Here is a 27,156-nt window from a genome sequence, read left to right as displayed (position 1 = left end):
CGCAATGTTGGATCAATCCCAAACTTTCCAAGCTGATGTCAGGGATCACATGGGATTGAGCCAGATAAATAAGGGAACAGGAAACACAAGAGACTACAGATACTGGAATCTGGAGCAACAAACAAACTGCTGGAGGAACTCAGTGGGTCCAGCAGCATCTGTGGGGGGGTACGGAATTGTTGACGTTTCGGGTCAAGACCTTGCATCAGGATTGAGGATGGAGAGGGGAGATATTCGGTATAAAGAGGGGAGTGGTGAGACAGCTTCCTCTCATCCCTTTGCCAGGAATCTCATGGGCTTCAGTTGAAATTCTTGAACAATCTTTATTTCTTACAGTGCCCAGACATTCTGTCCCCTCTATGACGGGTCCCTTTTACCATCTCTACTTATAAACCCTAAACATTCAATCAAGTAACTTTGGTACAAATGCCATTTGTAATAAGACCATAAAATATAGATGCATAATTAGGCCATTCAGCCCACTGAGTCTGCTCTACCATTCAACCATGGCTGATTTTTTTTTCTCTACCTTATTCTCCTGCCTTCTCCTCTTAACCCCCAACCCCCGTACCAATCAAGAACCTATCAATCTCTGCCTTAAATACACTCAGTGGCTTGGCCTCCACAGCCCTCTGTGGCAACAGATTCCACAGATTCACCACCCTCTGGCTGAAGAAGTTCTAAAGGGACGTCCCTTTATTCTGAGGCTGTGCCCTCAGATCCTAGATTCTCCTACTGATGGAAACATCCTCTCCATGTCCGCTCTATCCAGGTCTTTCAGTAACTGGTAGGTTTCAATGAGATCCCCCTCATCCTTCCGAACTCCAGTGAGTCCAGGCGCAGAGACACTCCTCATACAGTCATTCCCAGGATCATTCTCGTAAACGTCCTCTGGACCCTTTCCAATGCCAGCACATCCTTCCATAGATATGCGGTGCAAAATTGCTCACAATGTTCCAAATCCACTCTGGCCAATGCCTTATAAAGCCTCAGCACTACATCCCTGCTTTTATATTCTAGTCCTCTCGAAATGAATGCTAACATTGCATTTGCCTTCTTTACGACTGACTCAACCTGCAAGTTATCCTTAAGGGAATCCTGAACTAGGACTCCCAAGACCCTACTGCACCTTCCCCCAAATCAAGACTGTCATATTACCATTAACTATTAGACAATGTTGAGCACTGGGCTGATAAGTGGCAAGTAATATCTGAGCCACCAAAGTGCCAGGCAATAACAATCTCCACTAAGAGAGTTTATGCACCTCCCTGGACAGTCTATGGCATTACCATCACCAAGCCCCCTGCAGTCAACATCATGGAAACTCCTTGCTTGTGGCGGGTGCAGCAAAAGGTGAAGGTACTCCAGCCAAGCTACTTCCATGCAATCCTGGCACCTATTGAAAAACCAGACACAACACCCCTGTGACTGTATGAACAGGCCACAGCCCGTGTGTTGGGTGGAAAGAGGTTCCTCTAGCGAGGGCCATGATGAATCACTCTCCATTTGCCGCCTACAAAATGTACTGCAGTTACTCGCCCAGGCTACTCCAACATCTTCCAAATCTGCAAGAAAGACCAGGCAGCCAGCATGAAGGGAACACCACCACCTGCAGGTTCCCCTTCAAGACACACACCATCTGGATCTGGCAGTGCATTTTGTCGATGGTACACACTGCAGCCACTGTGCACCCAGTAGTGGAGGGACATTGGATGGAGAGGCAGTCAAGCGGGCTGCTTTGTTCTGGATGGTGTTGAACTTGAGAATTGCTGGAACTGCCCTCATCCAGGCAAATGGAAGTTGTTCCAACAGAACTGAAAATGGAGGGCAGGAAATCAGTGAGTCACAGAGAGAGGCACACGAATCTGCTCTGCTCCGTCCTTCAGTTTCACGACACCTCATCTTGTAATATCCCCTGTCCCTTGATGGCCTAATGTCTATCAATAGTCGTCATGCAGCACAGAAAAAGACCCTTCAACCCAGCGTGGCCATGTTGATTATCAACGACACCTCTATACTAATCCCAATTACCAGCACTTAGTCCATAGCCTTCAATGCTTTGGCAATTCCAGTGCTCATCTGTATCTGGTAAGTTTGAAATATTCGATGTCTGAGCATTCCTGGCTCTCTATGGCCACGCACATCCCACTGAGTGAAGGAATTCTTGTTAGTTCAACCCTACATGGTCTGTATCTCACTTGAGATCATTCCCTCTAGGCCTAGACCTTCCAACCTAAGGATGTAGAGTCTCAATGTCACCCTCGTCAACTCCTCTAAAATAGTTTACATCAGCGAGATCACCTCTCATTCTTCTAAACTCCAAAGAACATTGTTCAATCCTGCTCAACCTCTCCTCACAGCTGTCCTGTTTGTGTGCTGCTGCAAACAGCAAACTTCATAATTCAATGCTGAAAATTATCCTTAAAAACCAATCCCAGTTTTTAACCACACATTTTAGAATGAGGACAGAACACAAGAAAGTCTCTGACATCTCTTCTGGGAATAAAAACAGTCTCTAAAAAGTTAAGAATGTTTTCCTTCAAAGTGCAAATCTTTCCTACTCATGATTTTGTGAATTAAAAAATGAAGAACTACATTTAAACAGCAAAAAAACAAACTGCAGGAAGAACTCAGTGGATCAAGCAGCATCTGTGGAGGCAAAGGGATGGTTGACATTTCAGGTCAAGACCTTGCATCAGGGCTGACGGTGCAGAGGGAATACATTTCTAATATACATTTACATATATGCAGTATACATTTATATACTACCTTTCATGACCACACCGTACGAAGCAATTTTGAACTGTAACTATCACTGTAGTGCAGTAAAACGTAGGTGCATTTTTTTGATTTATTTTTGTGGCTGTAATATCTGGTCCTTGGATTCAGTACATAACCTGCAGCTTCATTCCTATCCAAGTTACATATTACGCAATCACTGCAGGCATGTTTCATAACGATAATCTTAGCAAACTTCAGTCAGTCTTTTAAGCTAAGATGGCTGGTCCTCGGTCTTCTGCACCATGGGGTTGTTTGGTGGATTGAAGCTAATAAAAGCTGCCACTTGTTTGGTATTTGATTCCTTTAACAGCTCCAGCTGTCTCTGCCCTCTTCGCAGCAGGTACTCAATATGCATGACGTCCATTCTGGGGATTTGGGAGTTTTTATGAAATTCATCCCGAATCAAGGGCAAAAATCCAGGTTTATCTTTAGCAGCTCGAAGGAATTGTTTGTAAAGTTTTAACACCTGTTTCTGTAGCTTGCTGTGCCTAGCCATGATGTCAAATCAGTTCAGATTCATCGGGATCTATGCAAAAACACAGAAATTAGGTTATGGCACTTTCTACTAGTCATTTGCAATCCAAATGTTCAAATCAACATAAAACATTCACTAATTATAGTTTTTAAAAGTATTCTTGTTTAACAAAATCAATCCTCTCAAATGAACACACAAATCACATCAATTTAATTCCAAACAATTAGAGAGATCAGTTGGAGTAATAAATTGGGTCAATTGAAAACATTATTGGGCTGACCATTAAAAATAATTAAGTATAAACAAAAAATGCTGGATATATGCAGCTGGTCAGACCTATAAAGGGAGGGAAAAAGAGTACATGTTTCAGGTTGATGAGCTTAAATCAGAACTACAGAGAAAGTTGGCGATAAATAGGTTGTAAGGTGCAAAGAAAGGTGGAAGGAGGGGAACGAAAAGCACCTTGATCACAGGAGACGTAAATGAAAAAGATGACACAAATTACAAATAGGGATTCCATAAAGAGAACCGGTTTATGAAGCATCGTGTGCCTCAGGAATGTTTTGAGGTATTTTACAGCCAACAAAACACTTAGTGTGTAAATAGTATTCTAACAGAGGATATACAGCATTCACCTGGCATAGAGCTACTTAATTAATGACCAGGTAATCTAATGACATCCATTACAGGACAAGCAGAAATTTCCTCCAAATATCGGGAAGACAAAACCTATTTCCTTAGCTTTCAACTCCACTCCTCTCCCCAACAACTGTCTGAAAACAAACCAGACTGTTCACCATCTTGATGCCATATTTGACCTCGAGTTGACCTTTGGACCATATTTCCATCCATTACTAAGGCTACTGCAGGTCTGTCAGACTCTGTCACTGCCTTGACTTGCCTGCTGCTGAATCCCTTTCTGATGCCTTTGTCACATCCAGACTTCAACATTCCAATGTACGACTGCACTGCCTCCCTCATTCTACTTTCTAAAAAATATGCTTTTGTTTTCCTATCCTACTATCTCCTTAAGCACTCAGCTTCTGTTGTGAGGCATCTTTGGTACACTGGAAAGCATGATATAAATGGAAATAAAACAGAAAATGCACAGAATATTTGACAGGTCAGACAACATCTGTGGAGAGAGAAACAGTCAAAAGTTTCAGATGAATGAGCCTTCAGATTTCCAGTATCAGCAATTCTTACAAAGTCATAAGATGTTTTGGGGTGCTACTTGTGTGGATTGGAGAATATTGACTGGAACACTTAGGAAAATTCCTTTCTCACTAGTACTTAGGCATCTTTAACGGCCCTCATTGCCTGCTCACTCTGGTACCTGATGTGTAAGTGGCTTCTCCAGCAGTACATTGTCAGCCGAGGTTTTCTACCCCAGTCTCAGTTGTTCTCTCAATTCTGAGCCACGGCTGACATCTTATTAAAGCAGAAAAGGGGAAGAATTAAAAAAAAGTGGTGTCATGCCCAAATCCAGGATGGAGGCTTCTGACGGAGAGTCGCAGATCCAAAATGTTAATTGTTTTCCCCTCCACAGATGCTGCCCGACCCGTTGAGTGTTTCCAGCATTCTCTCATTTTTGTTTCAGATTTCCAGCAACTGCTGTGTTAGTTTGATTTTCATGGAGAGTTGTAAAGATTTGGATGCAATTTAACAAACTTCTTTAGAAGATGCAGCAGCCCGGAGCTAGGAACAGAGCAGAAAGTGCTGGAGACACCCAGCAGGTCGGGCAGCGTCTGTGGAAAGGGAACGAGTTAATGTTTCAGCTCTGAGTTGGTAAAGAGCGCCAGGAACCTGCTCTGACCCCTCTGGGTGCTATAAAGCTCTACGGTTTCTCTCGGTGGGGGTTTCTTTGTCCTCGTGAGGTTTTATTTTCCCCATGACACAGGATCAGCTCCTCCTCTCCTCCCCTCCCATCCCCCTCCCCCCCTCATCCCCCTCCCATCCCCCTCTCATACCCCTCCCATACCCCTCCCCCTCCCATCCCCCTCATCCTCATCCCCTTCCCCTCCCATCCCCCCTCGTCCCCCTCCCCCCATCCTCATCCCCCCTCATTCTCATCCCCTCCCATCCCCCCTCATCCTCATCCCCCTCCCCCTCATCCTCATCCCCCTCTCATCCCCATCCCCTCCCATCCCCCCTCATCCTCATCCCCCTCCCCCCTCATCCCCCTCTCATCCCCCTCCCCCTCCCCCCTCATCCTCATCCCCCTCTCATCCCCCTCCCCCTCCCCCCTCATCCTCATCCCCCTCCCCCCTCATCCTCATCCCCCCTCATCCCCCTCCTCCCTCATCCCCCTCCCCCCTCATCCTCATACCCCTCCCCCTCATCCTCCTCTCATACCCCTCCCCCTCATCCTCCTCTCATACCCCTCCCCCTCCCCTATCCCCCCGCCCCATCCCATCGGCGGCTGCTCCTGCTTCAGCTACCGGCCAACAAACCGAGACCGACTCGCATTTGTGCTTACGTCCAGTAATTGTATGAATTAGCGGCCCGAACACCCTCCGCCGTTCACCGACCGACCGACTTACCCGGAGAGCCCCGTTCCTGTCAGCGCTGCGCCGCCTCGCCTCTGGTTCTCCCGGTCCTCCGAGCGCAGCGCCGCCTCTCGGCTGCCGCGGTCCTCCGAGCGCAGCTCCTCCTGTGGCACTGCCGGTCGTCCCATCACAGCGCCAGCTGTTGGTCGGCAGCGGAGGAAACAGTTCCTGAAAGCACAGCAACCTGTTCCAAAACAGTAAGATTTTGTGAGGGAAATGCACTGAATGGACGATTAGTGCGGCACTGATCAGGAAGGCAAATGGCGGGTTGTCCTTAATTGCAGGATGATTTGAGTACAAGAGTAGAGATGACGGACCGCAACTAGGCTGCCAACCTAACCAAGCATGAACTTGCAATAGGGGGAAAAATAATGCGGCTTCACCAGAATTGATTCCGAGGACGGGGGTTTGGCCTAGCTGGAAAGATTAAGCAGCTTGGTTCACTACTCTCTATTTAACAAATGGTCGCATTGAATATGAATATTTTTTAAAAGGTCTCAACGAGTAAACGTAGGGATGACGTTTCCCCTGGTGTATCCAGAATTAGGGGACGGAGTTGGCCATTCAGGACAGAAAGGAGAGGCTGAAGATACAGATTTTAGAATAAAGGGAATCAAACAACTAAAGCAGGAAAGGGGTGCACAGAGACATAGGAGGGTCAAGAGGGACTAACTCTCTACACAGTAAATGTTAATATTGTTACTTTGTCCACATCCAATCATAGTCCACGTTGCCATGGTCATTTTCCTCTTACAGGGAAGAACTACTTTGTCCTACATGACAAGAACTGTTTGGAAGTGATAGGTAATAGAACTTAACCAATGATTCTATTTTGCAGCTGAATAAACTATTACCTTGGGAAATGAAGTTGAAATACATGGCCAAATCAATAACTAATACCCAACTGCAATGAAAAACTGCCATGAGGCTAGGATGCTTTATTATGCCACTTTCTTTTACAGATCAGAAAACACATCGGTGCACATGTGTTGAAACCTTGTTGCAAGAGATACCTCAAATAGTGCAGCTAATTGTCAAACATCTTTAAAATGTGCTAATAAAATAACATCAGTAAGAAACTTAAAAAACATTTGTGCAAGGGAAATATGGAATGAGACAAATGAACACCGTGTTAGAAGTTAATTTTTTTTTTATCAGCAGCAATAGTAACCAGTAGTACAAGTTAAGGCAAAAAAACCACAAACTTTCCTTTCAATTTCAAGAAACAGAAATCTTATGTGCACACCCTGGCTGAAATAACATTTGAGCAACATGGAAGAAGTCACTAGCTCATCTTTTAAATGGTAGGAAATGGGTGTTTGGCAAGATAACAAACTTTAAAAATCTATCAAGTGTTATAAACTCAGGAAGACATAGGAAGTAAAAACAATGATGTATGTTTTCCATCCAGCCTTTTACATTGCTGATGCAACATTGTCCTCTGCACAAATACCTTAGCTCAGTATGGAAGCAAGACAGGACTGATGAAAGATTGCAAGTATTTTGTTTAGAGTTTGTACCTACACATCTCCCAACAATAAAATTAAACAAAAAAAAGCAGAGTTATTACTTAATTTGCCAACTTTCAATGATAATTACCATAGTACATGGCAGTATTATCTAAAGTTACTTTGGCAATCAATAGATCATTTTCTTCAGCTGAAAATTCAAGATATCAGCCATAGTAAACAGAATTGCAAAATACACAAGTATAAAAAGACAAAACTCCTGAAAGCTTCACAAAAAGTATCTAGAGTAATGATGGGTATTGTTCAGCCCCAATTATGGTCAAGTGTAATATTGCTTACATTTGGACCAATAACTTTACAATGCATTTTTTTTTAAACAGAGTCCAAATGTCAGTCAATCAGTGCCTTTTGTCAAGCTGATGTACTTTGCAAATTCTGTCTGGATTTTCAAGTATCTAGTGTCAGTTATTAGCTAGGAGCACTTGAAATGTTGCAAATGTAAAAAGTAACAGACATCTCGATTTCATCACGAGCCAAACAATCTGCAGAGCATGTTAGCCAAATAACTGCATCATCCCAACCTATTCAGGAACTCCAGCCACTTGAATGCAACTGTAACAAGGAATCATTGAATTCAGGATCATCAGGATACAAGTCCACTGTGCAATGCTTCCAAGACGCAGGGTGATTAGCATTCATATTTCATCATTTAGGCCATAGTCTTCCTCTGGATAATCTCCCACTGTTACAGACTGTGGCTTCACAAATGCTCCATACTTGTACTGGCATTCAAAGTATCTTTTTCCATTTACACTGTAGGAGGAACAAAATTATTTGATGAGGAACAATGAATTAACAGCTGCAATTCTATTCCCCCCTCCCCCATTCAAAAAAAATGCCAGCTCCACACATGGTTCAAACCAACTGAAGATAAACATGGAATTTCACAGCAAAGACTCTACCTGCCATCATGTTTCCCTAAAGGTTCGTCATATTTCAATCCAATCCAGTATCCAGGTTTAAACTCTGTTTGACCTGAAACAACAAGCCTAGAATTAGATGGCAATGAAATGTGCACCCAAGATCCAAAATTACTCCCAGTAGGTTTCTGACTGGAGGCAACTGACCTAACAGGCCTGTGGATTCTTGCTACATATTCAAAATTGCTCCACTGGAACCAACAAGCAGAACTAATTCACTATTTTATATAAGGTACATTTTTCAGCCTACTCAAGATGATCATTTATCAAAAGTACAATGACATAGCTAAGACCTCTGAAGAATAAAACTACCATAAATACAATCAATGGCCAGCATAATTCTTGGAGCATTATTTCTCATCAACCCCCTGTCCCCTCTCCTGTTTAGATGTTGGCTCAAATCTTACTATTCTGCATTTGGACACACTGCAATGTAATGGTCAGCTAAAATTAATTCAAGGTGGAAGCAAAGCTATATTAATGCAAGGAGCCTGAGCAGCAACAGCCTCTCTGATTTAGACGTGCCCCAAAAATATTTAATTAGCTCTAGAGCTTGTAGTTCAATTTGGAGACACAAGAGAGACTGCAGATGCTGGAAATCTGGAGCAACACACAAAATGCTGGAGGAACTCAGTGGGTCAGGCAGCATCTGTGGAGGGAAACGTTCAGTCCACAGTCAAGACCCTTCATCAAGTCTCAATCCAAAATGTTGACTGTCCATTTCCCTCCATAGATGCTGCTTGACCTGCTGAGTTCCTCCAGCATTTTATGTTCCTAGTAGTTTAAATTTCTAGTTTACATTATTCAACAATACATGCCATTAAACAGGAATCCATACAGGGATGAGGAGCTTTTGATGCTCATTTAAGTGAAAATTCTGCAAGAGATCACTTAGAAGCAAAGATACTTTACAGTTAAAACAACCCATTTTTCCAAATCAACTAAATCTTCATTAGTAAGAGTGCCTAATAATACTTTTTATCTTCAAGTAATTTGCACTTAGCTCAATCACAGACTGAGCAATTATTCTGCTGGAAGAACGACTGAAAAAAAACTGCAGATGCTGGAAATCTGAAATAAAAACAAAATGCTTAAAACACTCGGCAGGTCAGGCAGTTTCCATGAAAAGAGAAACAGTTAACATCTCAGGTCAGAGACCTTTCATCAAAACTGGGAAGTGAAAAAACAAGTTGCTGAGAGGCTGGGGAGCGATGGACAGGAACAAGGGAATATGTCTGATAGGGAGAGGCCAGGGCCGCCCAGGTGACACCAATGTTTGCTGTCCTGATTTAAAGAGATTTGCTGTTCTGGTTCAGAAATCAAATTGCAGCTTTGCCTTCAATTTGGTTACCCAATATATTCTTGAGTTGTATTGTCTTCTGCATTAGCTTTCTTTGAACTTTACCCAAAGAATTCTACAGCCAACTTACCAACATACATCACTGTGCCTCGTTTGGTTGGCTGTCCTGATATTAGAACCTCACACCTTGAACCAACTAGGATGCCATCCGCCAAAGCTTTCTCCTCTTGTCGTCTCTGCTCCATCTCCAACTCTTCCTTTGCTCTCTGCTCCTCATTATGCAAGCCCAGCTTGCTGCGTTTCAGAAATAAACGAGCTGAATCTGAAATAGAAATCAATCAATTATTGTTACCAGGCAGCCAGAAGTACTTGCAATTAAATCCACTTCAGCTGCAGATGTAGCTTAACATGCAAATTAGCTGAGTGACCAGAATCATAAAAATAAAAGATAAACTACTCCCTGGTCAAAAATTTCTCAAACTTCACCAATAAACAACTCCAGCCCTATACTCAAATTAAGCAAAAGGCACTAAAGAGACAAGTTCAAGTCTCTAGTTTCAGTGAAACACATTAAGAATAATATTTCATTTAATGTAGTGCACAAACTTCCTTTCTGTGATTAGTGCCCATGTGAAGGAATTACTGATGCATTTAGGCCCATTCAGCTTCAAACTTCTATCTGTGATCTGAGTTTTTCTTCAGTTTTTTTTTCCCTGAACACCACTAAAAATGGAAACCAGAAGCTGTGAACAATGTCAAACAGTACAAGAGAAAGATGCTGAGCTGTTGATCCAAGCAAAATCAGATAAGGGAAATAAAAGTATGGTGCTGTTGCATTTCTATTCACCGGCCAACACTACTCAGTAACATGGAAATCTGCCACCCCTCACCATCACTTCACCAGCTTGGACAATGATGTTTAACCAGGCTGGTGTCCATTCCCACAATTCCCCATTTGTCTCTGCTGCTATACAAGATGAGAAATTAATAGAGGCTTCATGAGGATCAGGTAACTCAAAGTATTGCATCATCAATTCATTCAAATATTATCAAGTATTGTAAACTTTAGAACTTTTGCATTAGAACAGTTGGTGCCAAGTGAAATATACCATCACATTTTACACTTTAATGAGCATTAGTTTATTTTGTCCACTTCTATCAATTTTATTAACAGTTTTTAAGCACAAACCAAGTGGCTTTCTCACCCTGAAGATCAGATGAATATAGTGCACAAGCCATTTCTGGTGGTTACCCCAATGATTTCAATGATTCACAGTTCCACACCTCACAAGAAATCTGGATTTGTCTGGGGAATCTGCTTCCTACTACCCTGAATACAAAGGATTGTTGAGAAGCCAAAACTGTACCAAGTTTCTGTAAGGTACTCTTATTTTATAAATTTGTTTACAGCCTTCCTAAGTAGATCATAGAATTGCAGTTAGTAATGGTGAAATAGCTTTTCTTCACATGGAGAATGCTTCTGGTGTTTAAAATATCACAATAAAACTCAGTGAAAGTATAGAATATGTGATTCAAGTTTATTTGACTGAATTTCATCACACATTGAAATCGGATGAAGTTAAGATCGTGAATGGATTAAAAGGCTGACAGAAATCCCATCCCATACAGCAGGGCATTAGGTTTATTTTGTCGCAAATCTTAGGTTAAAGACAACAGGTGTGTCAATGACATAGTCTAATACAAAACAAAAATGGAGGGTATATTCAAATTCTCTCAAATTACCTTCTGTCAATTTCAGTGTGATTCAAGACCAATGTAGTATAAAGTTTGTTCTCCAGCCAAGTTATAGTTATAAAAATGAAATAGAAGGTGATAGCAAAAATACTCAGTTCATTTAACATACAAAATGTCTACTTTCTGCATGGTATAGAAAACAAATTCAACATCTTAATGGGAAAGAAACTTGTCAAAATTAGCTAGAACATGATATTACTCAAAGTGACTTACCCGTTCTCTTTTCATATGCTTCATTGGACATTTCATATTTAATAACTTTAGAAACATCCTCAAATTCTCCCATCTTCACTCCACTTTTGTCTATTACCTAGAGAACAAAGATTTGAAACAATCATCCCAGTTAACTTTGAAGGAAAGATAGCAATAACTATCCCTCATAGTTCCTGAATAGTAAGGTAGAGTGGCAACCTGTCCCAGAACCCAAACCAAATTCCACTACACTGCTTCAGTTTTGTCTGAAGTCTGACAAATCCCCACCTAGAATGCAACTCCTTTAATTTATCAAATACAAAATTAACATTTTACCTCAGTGAATTTCTATCTTTTAGTTGACAGGCCCAGAAGAATTCACTCCACCATAATTTCATCCCCCCCCCCCCCCAAAAAAGTAGGGGTGTGCAGCATTTTGTGTGTATTGCCCCAAAAGTAGCAACTTTTTTTGGAAAAAAATAATTTGAATACAAAAGACGTTGTGCTTCAATTATACAAGCCTGGCGAGATCACAGCTCAAACATTGTAAACGCGTCTGATCTCCCTGACCAAGGAAGGATTTACAGGTCCTTCCCAGATAGTGAACATTCTCACAAGGAATCTTTGTGACAGCAAGGGTTTTATTTAATTCAATTTGTCCCATAGCAAATGTTTCATTCAGTACAACAAAGGGTAGGGAACAGATTGGGAGAACTCTTTCAAATATGGGTCAATGAACCCAGTAGCATTTAACGGTCTCTTTGCACAGGCTGACAGGAATGAGTGTGAAATAAACCAGCTAGTTTAAAATGGGAAACCAAGTCTCTTGGGCACTCATTTCTTGGCCATTGGAGGAATGACTTGTAAGTTTTAGCTTGTTTGTTTATGCCTGTCAAAACAAGCAGTTTGCTTTTCATTTAATGCATCTTTACTGGGAGGAGAATGATTAGCTTCTGATTTCTTCCCTTACTGTTCCCAGCAATAGGTAACACCCAGCACATGTTAAAGGTTTTCTGTACCTCCTGTTATACACATTCCACAAGAAATCTTTAGGAATCTAACTCCGTTGTTAACTGGGGAGACCTGTAATTGCAATAGAGGGAGTGCAGCTAAGGTTTACCAGGTTGCTTCCTGGGATGCAGGGTTTGTTTACCAGGAGAGATTAAGCAGACGGGTCTAGACCAGAGATTAGCAAAGCAGGAGGTGAAAGGAACAATTTTTTTTAAAAAAAAGGGGATTGATTGGGTAAATGCAGAATTGATGTTTCTCCTGGCCAAGCTGTCTAAAGGCAGGGTCACAACCTCAAAATAAGCAGTCAGCCATTAAGGAGTAGAACTTTCTTTTCCTAAAGGGCATTCAAATTTTTAAGAATTCTCTACCCAAGGTGGCTGTGGAGGCTCAATCACCAAGTCTATTCTAGAAATGACAATAAACTTAGATATTATGGGAAGCAAATGATATGGGGTCAGTGCAGGAAAGCAGCACCGAGTTAGAAGAATTGCAGAGCAGATAAGGAGGACCAGAGTTTATCTAAAATGTCGATAAATCCTTTCCTCCCACAGATGCTACTCAATCTGCTGAGTTCCTCCAGCAGATTGGAGACACAAGAGGCTGCAGATGCTGGAACCTGGAGCAATGTACAAAATGCTGGAGGAACTCAAAATGGGTTAGGCAACATTTCAGGTCTTGACTTCACCGAGTTCCTCCAGCATTTAGTGCATTGCTCCAGCAGATTATTTGTTGGACCAGATGGGCTACTTCTGCTTCTATTTCTTATGTATGAGCGCGAGAGAGAGACTTCATGGAAGTAAAACTACCCAATATAAATTAATAGGAACAGAAGAAACAGAAGCAGAAATAGGCATTCAGTAAGATCACACCAGAACTTGTCACCTCGATGGCATTCTCCTGAACTAATTCCATATCCCTTGTTTCCCTTAATATCCAAAAGTCTATCAATCATTTCTTAAAGCAACAGGTCCAAAATACAATAGGGATCACACAATTCTCCATTGTTGTTAGCAGTGGAGACGAAAATGGTAAACGATTTACCTCAGATAATTAATAGTTTGAAGAGGAAAAAGGAACAGGGTATAATAATTGGGACAGAGTGAGAGAAATTAATAGATCAATTTATAGACAAATAGTGGAATGTATTTGCCAAGAATAAACAACAGATCATAACAAAATATAGCAGTTAGAAGAGTAGACAAAAAAAAGGAAACACTTATGTAGGAGTGAACAGTAACACTGAAAGTGAGGACAATGGAAGAAAAACAAATTTCATCGACTTTCACTTATTATCATACAGGAAGCCGCCTTTCCATGGAGTCCATACCAGCTCATACGAGCAATCTCAACAGTCCCATTCCCTCCTCCCCCATTATTTCCCCAGGAACTCATTTCCCCTCAACTCCCCTTCAATCCTTTAGCTACTTGGGGCTAATTTACCACAGCCAATTAACATACCAACATGTTTTTGGTGTGTGGGAGGAAACCAGAACACCCATTTGAAACCCATACAGTCACAGGTAGTAATGCAAACTCTACACAGACAGCACCAAAGGTGTTGTGTTGCTCAAGATTTACAGAAGTTTTCTAGTTTTTAATTTACAAATTGCCACAAGTATTATTCAGGCACCTGTTGCACAGAAGTAAAGAGTCAAGTGGTTTTCAGAGAGCTTCCTTATCATCAGGTAGAACAGTGGACCCAAACAAAGACTGGTCATTGTTTTAACCACATCCAAAAGGAAAGATGAACAACTGATGCTGCGTAAGAATGTATCCAAGGCAATTTAAAAAAATACCAAAATCAGTGTAATATTAATAAGCACTGAAATGTATAATCTTTATTAGAAACAAGTAAATTCATATTACAACCCAGTTAGATGCCCTACATTCATTAAGCTTCACTGAAAATAGTTACATGACTGCATTATACTCACATGTATCCGGCAGCGATCATCTACCGGATAGGATCCAAGCAGTGCATCATCTTGGTCCAGCAAGCCAATGAATTTGTCATCTGCGCTGAATAACTCCAGGTCCATGCATGAGGCAGGAGAGCCCACAATCAGTTCCAGTTTACACTATTATAAAAGTGATCAATTAAAAAAGAAATTGAAAACAAGCATGCAAATCCTTACCTAGAATCTAAACAGTCTGGGGAAAGATACAGAGTCTTCAGAGTTTTATTTAAAATCAGTACATTTTCTTCTTGTAGAATAGTATTAACAAAAAGGCATCAAACCTCTTCATAGTGGGACTACCTGTCAAATTAACTTCACATGAATCTTTTCAATGCAACTTCTTGACAGCATTCTGCTTTCTAAAAACGTGACTACCTGTGCACCATCCCATTTCAACCGTCAGCCTATGCTCTCATCTTCATTTCCTTTCAAAAAAAGGAAAAGTCATGAACTAGACAAGATAAAAGGAGAGAGATATTTTACAACTTTCAAGGCAAATTATAGACCTTGGGGCAACTCATATGGCATTCCTGCCATCCCTGGAATCAATCTTCACTACATTACCTAAAAATGTATACATGCCATAGAAGGAATGAGACCAAAACAGCACACAGTACTACTCTAAGTGTGGTCTCACCAAGGCTGTGTGTAATGGTAGCAAGGCTTTCTGGCTCTTGTAATGGATGTCAAGATATCTTTTGCCTTCATAACTCACATTGCACCTACATGTTTGCTTTCTGTGACTGGTATACAAGAACATCCAGATCCATTTGGTGTAACAATACTTCCCAATCTATCACTATTTGAATAATAATCTGCCTTTGGGTTTCTACTAGAATGGACAACTTCACATTTATCTATATTATACTGCATCTGCTATACTTGCCTACTCATTCAACTTGAGCAAGTAATTTTGAAGCTTCTTTGCATTTTCCGCACACACAATTCCTTGTGATCAGCAAACTTCAAAATATTATATTAGGTTCCCTCATCCAAATCATTGATGTATATTGTGAACAGTTGGGGCTCCAAGCACTTATCCATACGATAACCCAATAGTCACTGCCTGTCACTCCAAAAAGTACCAATTTATTCCCATTTCTTATCTGTCAACCAATTCAGAATCCATGTACTTACATCACTGACTATCAGATGTATTTTCATTTTGCACATTACCCTCATGTAGGAGTTTATCAAAAGACCTTCCAAAATTCCAAATGCACCACATCCACTGATTCTCCTTTATGGATTCTACCAGTTTGCGGTGACTGAATATCCAACTCCAAATACCCACCGCTGATCTATTAAAGGTTCTATTAACAAAATGCATCATATAGATTTAAACTTAATTGACCCAACATCTACTGATGTTTGCAGAAGAGTTTCAAACTACAGCCTTACCTCATGACCCAAACTCTACAGGATGCGCATCAGGTTCAGGTACAAAAAGAAATAGTAGTTCCTTGGGCTCAGATTTAATTTTACATCCAGCAGACTTCTATTCCAAACTTGTACCATGCTTTACTTGTAGAAGTGTTTCCTAACTTCACTCATGAAAGACCTGGTTTCCCCAAATAATTTGTCTGCATCCATCTATCATTTTTCATTGATAATTTGAAAATTCCAATCAAATCACCTTGCAATCTAAATTCAAAGAAATACAAATAGTTTATGTAGTTCCTCCTTATAATTCAGCCACTGTACAAAACTAATCTTCCCAAGATGCAGCAGTCCAGAACTACTATTGGTATTCTATTATTATCCAAACTATTCTATCCTTTTTCATATTTGACCTCACATTTGTCTACAGTGTCATCAATTATCTAAACTTATGCCACTTTGCTTAACCCATGTCTCTCTAATGTACTTGTACTAAAATACAAGTCATAATGCTTTGCTACTGAACACAAAATAGAAGCCTGGACATATGATCGGGTGCACGTTGAAAAGTCTCATTGTAGCAACTGTGGGATACTTCAGTTGAGCAATTTTGGACTTCAGTACGTCTTTGACAAGGTCCAATGCATGGAACTGGTACAGAAGTTTAGTGCCCAAGGAATCAAAGGCTAAATTGACTTAGTAATAAAGGCACACGGTGATGGTGTGGGGCTGTTTTTGTGACTGGAACCAGTGCTGTACCACAAGGATTGATGCGGGGACCTTTACTGTTTGTGATAAACATTAGCGATTTGGATCTGAATGTAGGAGGTACGATTAGTAATTTTGTAGTTGACATAAAAAATGGTGCTTGATAGTGAGGAGGATAATCTTGGGCCACAGGGTGATATTAATGAGTTAGTAAAATAAGCAGAGCACTGGCAGATGGAATTTAATTCTGTTAAATGAGAGGTGATCCATTTTATGGGAACTAATAAGGGTAGGATACACATGTTGTATCATAGGACCTTAGGGAGTAGTGAGGAACAGAAATACCTTAGTGTCCAAGGTTTTCTGAAGGTGGCAGTACAGGTAGAGGAGGTGGTGAAAAAGGCATACAGAATACTTGCCTTATTAGCAAGCATCATGCGTGCCTGTATTCTATGACTAGAATACAAGAGCTGGTTGAGGCAAGTAGTCTCACAACATTTAAGTAGCATCCAGACAAGCACCTGAATCGCCATGGCATAGAAAGCTATTATGAATAAGACTTTGATAGTTGGCAATGGACACATTGGGCCAAAGGGCCTGGCTCTGTGCTTTGTAACTATATTTGTACAGAGACATGCCAATTTCACCGGAACAAATGAGACTGCAGATGCTGGAATCTGAAGCTACAAACAACCTGCTGGAGGAATTCAATGGGTCGAGCAGCATCTGCGGGAGGAAAGGAATTGTTGATGTTTTGGGTTGAAACCCTGCATCAGTACCTATTTCTTAATCTGATCCATGCAGATATCATATCATAAGGTAGGTGACAGCTAGGCTATTCAGCCTTTACTTGTGCAAACTACTTAAACTGCAGAAGATAAAACAAAAGAAATTGCAGTCATCCCTTCTTCAGTCCACACCCATTGATTGATCAGGAGACTAAATAAATTCGATTTGTCCCCTCTGACACTCACCAACTTTTACCAATTCACCATAGAAAGCATCCTATCTGGATGCATCATGGCTTGGTACGGCAACTGCTCTGCCCAGGACCTCAAGAATCGGCAGAGAGTTGTGGACACAGCCCAGCACATCACGGACACCAGCCTCCCCTCCTTGGACTCTCTTCTTTACCTTTCGTTGCCTTGGCAAAGCAGCCAGAATAATCAAACACCCCACCCACCCGGGTCATTCTCCCCTCTTCCATCGGGTAGAAGATACAGGAGCCTGAGGGCATGTACCACCAGACTTAAGGACAGCTTCTATCCCACTGTGGTAAGACTATTGAACTGTTCCCTGATATGATGAGATGGACTCTGACCTCACGATCTACCTTGTTGCACTGCACTCTCTGTAGCTGTGACACTTTACTCTGTACTGTTATTTTTACCTGTACTACATCAATGCACTCTGTACTAACTCAGTGTAACTGCACTGTGTAATGAATTGACCTGTACGATTGGTATGCAAGACAAGTTTTTCACTGTACCTCAGTACAAGTGACAATAATAAACTAATACCCAACCATTCACCTCCTTCAGCCCCGCCCCGGAACACCCGACCCCGCCCACAGACTGTCACGTGCCACCAGACCCCGCCCACATTCGCCGCCCCTCCCGCCACAGGCTCCGCCCTCCCTCCGCGGACCACGCCCCCTCGCCGGGCCTTCAGCCTCGGTGGGTTTTGAGGGAGCGCGGGCTGCTGGTTCCCGCCTCCCACCTTGAACTCGGACACGGTGATGCCGCGGTTGAATCTTTTCTCCGAGATGAACGAGGTCAGCGAGCTGCTAATCCGCACGTTCACCACCGCCGGCGACACCACTTGGTACGTGTCCGCCTCCATCTCCACCAGGCCCCGCTCGACACCGCGTGGGATCGGGCTCCGGCTCCGACCGCCGGTTCACGGCCCCTCGGCTTCGCGATGCGTCGGGCCCCCTGAGGAGGGCCGTCGGTTTGAAGCGGGCGGGGGGTGGCCGCTCCCAGCGCCGCTTTAAACCCGTGTGCCGTTGCTCGCGCGCAGACCGGCCGGCTTCTGGAATATTCCACCTCAACTCCGATCTCAGCGCTGATTGGCTGACCGGATGTCAGTGCCCGTGTCCCTCCGTCCAATCACAACACCGCCTCGGCTAAAGGGGCGGGAGTAGAAGGTAGGGGCCTCATTGGTGATGGGCCGGGCAGAGGGACAGGGGACTTTGAATAGGCAAGGATGGAGGGGGAATGGGAACAGGATGGGGTGGCAGGGTAGAAAATTAAACGGGATTAAGGAATGGAATTATTAACAGAAGGGGCAATAAGGTGAGAGCAAAGAAAGGTGGCAATTGGAGAGGGAATTTGCTCGGGTTCAGGTTTATTGTTGTCAATAGGCAGACATACACGGTATAAATGCCAATGAAAATTAGCTTTTGTTTTACAGCAGCAGCACAGTACATGACAAGTATTTAAGTTAACATAAATTATACATAACTTACATGTGTGCAAAAATAAACAACAAAATAAACATAACAATACATAACCCCTTCCACATATTTTAAATTCCTCCATATGCTTATCTGGTAATCTCTTGAATTTGACCAATGTACCTGCCTCCACCACCGCCCCAGGCAGCGCATTCCATGCCCCAACCACTCTCTGGGTAACAAACCTTCCCCTGGTATCTCCCTTGAACTTCCCACCCATTACTTTAAAGCCATGCCCTCTTGCATTGAGCATTGGTGCCCTGGGAAAGAGGGACTGGCTGTCTACTCTTATCTATTCCTCTTAATATTTTGTACACCTCTATCATGTCTCCCCTCATCCTCCTCCTCGCCAAAGAGTAAAGCCCTAGCTCCTTTAGTCTCTCCTCAAAATACATCCTCTCTAAACCAGGCAGCATCCAATCAAAGGAGGGACAGGACAAACACAGGAACTGTCAAACCAGGGACCGGATAAGCATGGGAGCTATCAAACTAGCCATGCAGCAAACATGGGAACAATGGAACCATGGCTGAGGTACTCACCTGGTGCACTCAAAATGGATAAACGTGGAGAACGTCATGTCTTAGGTGAGGTTTAAAGGTCGGCACAACATTGTGGGCCGAAGGGCCTGTATTGTGCTGTACCGTTCTATGATTCTATGAACACCAGTGCAAGACTGAGAGGGTGAAAAGAAATATAGTCCAAGATAGTTTTGGGGTTCCTCGGGTTGGTTCAAGAACCTGATGGCAGTGCAGAAGAGGCTGTTGTTGAACCTTGAGGAGACACAAGAGACTGCAGATGCTGGAATCTGGAGCAACACACAAAGTGCTGCCTGACCTGCTGAGTTCCTCCAGTACTTTGTGTGTTGAACCTTGAGGTGTGGGTCTTTAGGCTCCTATACCTGCTGGCTTGATGGCAGCAGCAAGAAAAGGGCATAGCCCAGATGGTGGGGGTCCCTGATGATGGATGTCGTCTTCCTGAGATATTGCCTCTTCTAGATGTCCTCGATGGTGGGGAGAGCTGTACCCCCAAGACCATAAGATATAGGAGCAGAATTAGGCCATTCGGCCTGTCGAGTCTGCTCCGCCATTCAATCATGGCTGATTGTTTTTTTCAACCCCATTCTCCTGCCTTCTCCCTGTAACCCTTAACTCCATTACTAATCATGAACTTATCAGTCTCTGCCTTAAATAGACCGAATGACTTGGCCTGCACACCCCTCTGTGGCAACGAACTCCACAGATTCACCACCCTCCGGCTGAAGAAATTCCTCCTCATCTCAGTTCTAAAGAGATGTCCCTTTAATCTGAGGCTGTGCCCAGATTCTAGGCTCTACTACTAATGGAAACATCCTCTCCATGTCCACTCAATTCAGGCCTTTCAGTATTCCGTAGGTTTCAATGAGATCCCACCACATCCTTCTGACCTCAATCAAGTACAGGCCCAGACACATCAAACGCTCCTCATACATTAGGCCTTTCATTCGCAGGATCATTCTCGTGAACGTCCTCTGGACCCTCTCCAGGGCCAGTATATCTTTCTTTAGATATGGGGCCCAAATGTACCCGTGATGGAACTGGCTGAGACCACTACTCTTTGTAACCTATTGCATTCCTGTGCCAGTCAGAATACTTTCCACTATACATCTGTAGAAGTTTTTCAGATATTCGTAGAAAATGGAGGTTGGGTAAAAAGCAAAGGAAAAGTGCTGGGGTTAAAGATGAGTGGTATAAGGGGGGGGGGGATTAAAAACAAAGGTGGACAAATGAGAGACACAAGAGACGGCAGATGCTGGAACCTCCAGCAACAAACAATCTGCTGGAGGAACTCAGTGGGTCGAGCAGCATCTGTGGGGGTAAATGAATTGTTGACGTTTCGGGTCAAAACCCTACATCTGGATCTGATGCAGGGAGAATTGAGAGCTGTGAAAGAAAGAGGCTGGTGAGGATCAGTGTGTGGGGAAATGGGGGAGGAGGAAACAAGCAGGTAATTGGGAAAGGGGAGGGCGGAGGTTTGTAATGAGGAAGAAGTGGATAAAGAAATGGCAAGTTGGTGAGAACTAGGAGTTCAAGGAGGTTGGGGAAGCAGAGGGTAATATTAGAGAGAAAGGGGAGGGAAAGTGTAGGTAAGACATGAGCAAAAGGGACTGAAAGCTTGAGGGAGGGGAATATATTTAAAGTTGGGCAATTTGTGATTAATATGTACAGTGGGAGTTGGACTGTACTTGCAGGTGTTGGGAAAGTTAAGCCATGGAATGGCAGTAAAATATTCTGATCTTATTGAAATCTAGTCGTAGTTGATCTGTAGGAAACACAAAAGCCTAGCAAGGTCCCACAGAGTGTGATGAAAGATTTGATTTAATATCTTATCTAAATAACAGCACCTTCAACAGCATAGGGAATCCCTAGATTTCTGTGCTTAGGTCTCCAGAATTGATCTTGAAGCCACAAACTTCGGACTCCATGGCGAGGGTGCTGCCCACCATAAGTGACACGAGGAATGGAAGGCAATTAGGCTTCAGTGGATGCTGGGGCTTTGATGTAGGAAATCACAGTTCTATTTCCACAAAAGGATGGCACAGTATTAGAATGAGATTGGGTCAGCTGACTTAACTTGGGAGCATCCAGGAAGCTGAGTGGTTTTGGCAGACCCCAGAATAGAATGGTACCTCCCAGTGAGTGGGAGTGTTCCTGTGCACTGGGTGGAAAGGGATCAGGGGTGAGTCATGGATTAATCAGTAACGTGCAGTAGGAGGTAGAGCCGCATCTGCAATATCCCACACTGCAGAGGAACTGAACATCTGATCTTTTTCATTCATTGTTTAGCAAATGTAGGACAAGAATTGAGAGGCAGACAAAAAAAATCCCAAATGCAAAATTATTCCCCATTAAACTATCATACAAACAAAGCTTCAGAGACATCTTGCCTATTACTTGGAAATCCAGTCTTGTGATCTGAACAATATTTGCTTTAATCATCAAACTAAAAATTGTCTTTATCAGTGGTTTGTATTTAAATACCACTTTTAACTTGGTGAAGCACGACAAGGTGTTCCCAACTTCCCACTACTTGCTGCCCTCTATGATTCATGTCTCCCCTCTCTTTCACACTCTACCTTATGCTTGTGTTTCTTTGCCACCCCAATGCCCCACGAGTCCCCTCCCCCACTCCTTGCCACAATTCCCCATGATTTGTCTCTCATTTTTCCTTACCATAGAACAGTACAGCACAATACAGGCCCTTCGGCCCACCATGTTGTGCTGACCTTTAAACCACACCTAAGACTATCTAACCCCTTCCTCCCACATATCCCCCTATTTTAAATTCCTGCATATGCTTATCTAACAATGAATTTGATCAACATACCTGCCTCCACCACTACCCCAGGCAGCGCATTCCATGCCCCAACCACTCTCTGGGTAAAACAGCTGGGAATGTTCTAATTCCATTTAGATAATGAGGAAATGCAACATACTGGTAACTTTCCAGAGAAATCCATGGGCAGAAAGCTGACCTGAATTTGCTCATAGAAACTTGGATCTAAAAAAAATGAATAGCTGCCCTTATATTTTTCCTTCAACCTGCCTGTGCCACATAACAGAGCCTTGTTTGAGATGGAAAAGTGAAATCTATTCATCACAATAAGCTTAGATATAGTAGAAAGGTAGCTAGCTTTGTGGAGAATCTCCAGCATGTAGCCAAAAAACCTCACTCAGTCATTAAAGTGAATTAATATGTACCTCCCTGCTATTAATTGTCAATAAGTGCACAATGGAGAGAGTTTAACTAGTGGCCCCTGGTTATCAAGAGGTGAGGCGATCAAGTGAGGCATGGGAGTTAAAGATGGATTCAGGGATAAACCCTTCCACTCCAAACCCAATTTGCCAGTTCCTTGGAGCAGGCAATTCGCAGATCAACTGATATATTTGGAGCCCCAAATCCGATGTTATGAAAAGTTCCTCATGGGAAAACCATCAAGCCATTCCACCATGACAAGTGAGTCAGGGGCGGTTCAGAGGAATTTTAATTTCCTTTGGATCAATGATGGTAGAGAGAAGCAGAAATGGAGGGAGAAATGCAAACTACACTTCAAAAGACCTCCTTTTGAGCGAGCACAAAATAACCTGAATTTGTTCACGTCAGACTTTCAGCAGTCAAGAATAATGAACAGAAAGTCAGCACTTCTGAGGAGGCAAAAGCAAACTAAGTTAGTGGCACGAAACAAATGTAGAAAGTTAGTCTTCCTGACCCTCAGTCCAATTACACTAAGCTTCTGAACTGTTTTCTCAGCAAATACTCAGCACCTACCGGTGTACCATGCTAGATTAGAAATAGTTCACTGTGTAAAAAAAAACTCCTCAGGCACTTCTGTCCTCTGGTTACCAACCTTTATTCCTTTATCCCTCTGGGACCAGTTTTCCATTCCATCAACTCTTCATGATTTTTAACAGCTCTAACAAATGGAGTCATATAGTCAGGAAATACAGAAACAGGCCCTTCAGCTCACCATGTCCATGCTGAACATCAGGTATCGATCTCTACTAATCCCATTTACCAATACATGGTCCATCGCCATCTATGCCTTGCGATTAAAGTGTGCACCCAGTTTCTTAAACGTAAGTGTATTCCAGATTCCAACCACTGTCTGGGTGAAAGGCTCTTTCTCAGATCCCACTTAAGCTACTTATCCCGCAAAACAACAAATTTCATGACATATGTCAGTGATAATAAATCTGATTCTGATCTTAAACCTATGGTCTCTAAAAGCTTCATAAGTGGCCCCCATAATTTTGCATAATCAGGTCTCCCTCAGCCTCCTCCGCTCCAAGGAAAACAAAACCAACCTCTCCAGTCCTTCTTCATAACTGAAACGTTCCATCCCAGGAAACATCTCAGTGAATCTCCTCTGCACCCTCTCCAATGCAATCACGTCCTTCCTATAGTGTGGTGACCAGAACTGTACACAGTTCTCCAGCTGTGGCCTAATCAGTGTTTGATAAAGTTGTACTATAACCTCCCTGCTGTTATATTCTAATGAAGATAAGTGTCTCTTATTCCTTCTTACCACGTTTTCTACCTAAGCTGCCATTTTCTGGGATCTATGGACTTGTACACCGAGATCCTCTGCTCCTAAATACTTCTCAAGACTCTAGGAGTCACTGTGTGTGTCCCACACTTATTAATCCTCCCAAAATTCCATCCTGTAGCCCATGGCTATCCAAACTATCAATAATATGACCAATTTTTATGCCATCTACAAACATATCCTACTCCTTACATTCATATTCAAATATTTACTGTATATAACATTAGGGCTCCCAGCATTGATCCCTGTGATACACCACTAGTCACTGGCTTCCAATCACAGAACAAACCTCCATAATGTACTGGTCCTATACAGGTCAAGGAAACAGGAGCCCATTGCGTTGCTTACGGTTAGTGTCTTTTAGTCGTGTTAACTGATAATGGTATCTAGAAATGGGAACAAGTAACAGTAACGGGATAATACTGTTGTAGAAATTTGGAATATTCCCTCCAAAAAAAAATGTTGAAGTTAGGAGTCATTTGAGATCAGTAGGTTTTCTTTCTTTTAGGCAAAGGTCTGAGGGAATATAGAATCATGGATCCTGGAGTTACAAGACAGATCAGCCATGATTTGACTGATGGCCTACTGGTCCAGAACTCAATCAAAATCTGTAAAACTAAAGCATTGTCTGGGGAGCTGGCATGTAAGAATTGTGGCTGTATGCCAAAGTATCAGAAATGTTAAGCATCAGGGACAAAGGTTTGCTCACGGTAAGGGTCATATGATTCAGAAAGTACAACATCAAGGCCACCTTGAGTGTTCATTCATGCAAAGTGCCCAGAGAACAGTAAACAGACAAAACTGCAACACATACACACAAGGTGGAGGCTAATTGCTGTGACACCTGGTACATTGATGTATCAACCCTACACACACCTTAATTGCAGGCGTTACTGGTTTGCTTACATTGTTAATGCGATAAAACAAACCCATCACTGTGTTCTAAATCTATATTTATTCTATGTACCTCAGGAAATTGTAACTAGTATCCCATGGAGCTTCTGAGCAACCAGAGGACAGACTCCTTCTGTTAATTGATTGCTAGCATGAAATTGGTACTAATCTCTTATGTTACTGTATACTTACTGTGTTGAATTTTAGTATTTGTAATCAAATTAAGATGAATGTGATTGACGTAATCCCTGCTCCCTCCACTGAAGAGGGAGCCCATGATCATATGTAGGATCAGCAAGAGTCCTGGGTGATGGGAGGGTGGCTTGGCTGGTAGATTCTATAAGGGCCTAAGTTTTGAAAGAGACTACTTTAAAATAAATTATTTTAGGGTCAAAATGTCAAATACTAGAGGGTGTGCATTTAAGGTGAGAGGAGGAAAGTTCAAAGGAGATGCACAAGGCAAGTTTGTTTATACATAGAGTGGTAGGTGCCTGGAATGTGCTGCCAAGGGTGGTGGAGGCAGATACAATAGAGGTGTTTTAGAGGCTCTTAGGTAGGCACAGGAATATGCAGAGAATGGAGGGATATGGACCATATGCAGGCAGAAGGGATTAGATGTCATTAGTTTTATTAGTTCAACACATCGTGGGCCAAAGGGCCTGTTCCTGTGCTGTACTGTTAATATGTGTGGAGGACTGTTGAAGCTTGCAGAGGGATATTGATAGGATGCAGAGCTGGGCTGACAAGTGGCATATGGAGTTCAGTCCAGAGAAGTGTGAAGTGGTACACTTTGGAAGGACAAACTCCAAGGTGGAGTACAAGGTTAATGGCAGGATTCTGGGTAGTGTGGAGGAGCAGAGAGATCTGGGGGTTCATATCCACAGATCACTGGAAGTTGCCACACAGGTGGATAGGGTAGTTAAGAAAGCTTATGGGATGTTAGCTTTCATAAGTCGTGGGATCGAGTTTAAGAGCCACGAGGTAATGATGCAGCTCTACAAAACTCTGGTTAGACCACACTTGAAGTACTGTGTCCAGTTCTGGTCACCTCGTTATAGGAAGGATGTGGAAGCATTGGAAAGGGTGCAGAGGAGATTTACCAGGATGCTGCCTGGATTGGGGAGTATGGATTATGAGGAAAGACTAAGGGATCTAGGGCTTTACTCTTTGGAGAGGAGGAGGATGAGGGGAGACATGATAGAGGTATACAAAATATTAAGAGGAATAGATAGACAGCCAGTGCCTCTTTCCCAGGGCACCAATGCTCAATATTTTAAAGCCATGCCCTCTTGTAATGGGTAGGAAGTTTAAGGGAGATATCAGAGGGAGGTTTTTCTCCCAGAGAGTGGTGCATGCAATGCGCTGCCTGGGGTAGTGGTGGAGGCAGATACGTTGGTCAAGTTCAAGAGACTGTTAGATAAGCATATGGAGGAATTTAAAATAGGGGGATATGTGGGAGGAAGGGGTTAGATAGTCTTAGGTGTGGTTTAAAGGTTGGCACAACATGGTGGGCTGAAGGGCCTGTATTGTGCTGTATTATTCTATGGTTATTCTATGAAATCTGTCTTTCACCAATTTTTGGTAACTACTTACATCCTGAAAGTTGACCATAACTTGACAAAAACTTGACAAACTGTGGGCTTGCTTGGATTCCCTCCAACCGGTGTTCCAGGTGCAGGACAAATAAATGCAGCTTCCATTCAGAGACCCTCACAATTACACTGCTCAAACCCAAGCCCAGGTGTGAGTGACAGTGCAACTCCTGTATCCCCTTTCGACACAGATGGAAGAAGAAAGGAAACAGAAATGAAAAGGTGAATAAAAGCAGATGAGGTAAAAGAGAGAAAAGTGAGAAATGGGATGGGTAATGTAGGGAAAGAACAGTTCAAATAGGAACACCTTCCATTAGATCTTGCTGATCTATGTCTCAATTACATTTATCTAACAATGCTTCATATTCCTTGTTTTGTACCATGGCTAAAAAAAAAGTCTTGAAAATTTAATTGTCTCAACGTCCAATCTATTGAGGAGCCCATTCCAGATTAAAAAGGTTTCCCAATCCTAAATAGTCTTGCTACAAAGGGCATAATTTTAACACTAAGCTCCATAGTCACAGATTCCTATAAGTGGAAATAATTTCTACCCTATTGAATCCCTTTATTATT

General features: G+C 42.6%; 2 protein-coding genes across 4 annotated transcripts; both read right to left on the bottom strand.

The window, feature by feature from the left end:
- Positions 1-304: 304 nt before the first annotated feature.
- On the bottom strand, positions 305-5,896 carry sdhaf1 (succinate dehydrogenase complex assembly factor 1). Of its 3 annotated transcripts, XM_052044300.1 has the most exons (3): positions 5,800-5,844; positions 4,593-4,687; positions 306-3,307 (listed from the first exon to the last, which is right to left on the bottom strand). In XM_052044300.1, exon 3 carries the CDS (start codon positions 3,275-3,277, stop codon positions 2,993-2,995), a length of 285 nt encoding a protein of 94 aa, XP_051900260.1. In that variant the 5' UTR covers positions 3,278-3,307; positions 4,593-4,687; positions 5,800-5,844; the 3' UTR covers positions 306-2,992. The 3 variants fall into 3 exon arrangements, with proteins under 3 accessions (XP_051900263.1, XP_051900260.1, XP_051900262.1); XM_052044303.1 differs by lacking the exon at positions 4,593-4,687 and having other exon boundaries at positions 305-3,307; positions 5,736-5,825; XM_052044302.1 differs by lacking the exon at positions 4,593-4,687 and having other exon boundaries at positions 307-3,307; positions 5,800-5,896.
- Positions 5,897-6,937: 1,041 nt separating this feature from the next.
- tbcb (tubulin folding cofactor B) lies at positions 6,938-18,634 on the bottom strand. Its single transcript, XM_052044202.1, has 6 exons — positions 18,278-18,634; positions 14,447-14,590; positions 11,523-11,619; positions 9,685-9,876; positions 8,237-8,309; positions 6,938-8,087 (listed from the first exon to the last, which is right to left on the bottom strand). The coding sequence occupies exons 1-6, from the start codon at positions 18,398-18,400 to the stop codon at positions 7,970-7,972; spliced, it is 747 nt and encodes a 248-aa protein (XP_051900162.1). The 5' UTR covers positions 18,401-18,634; the 3' UTR covers positions 6,938-7,969.
- Between the last annotated feature and the right edge of the window lie 8,522 nt (positions 18,635-27,156).

Source organism: Pristis pectinata, chromosome 35 (assembly GCF_009764475.1).
Source record: "Pristis pectinata isolate sPriPec2 chromosome 35, sPriPec2.1.pri, whole genome shotgun sequence".
Taxonomy (NCBI): Eukaryota; Metazoa; Chordata; class Chondrichthyes; order Rhinopristiformes; family Pristidae; genus Pristis; species Pristis pectinata.
Note: the sequence above shows the minus strand (reverse complement) of the source record. Positions and strands in the feature narration are given on the sequence as shown.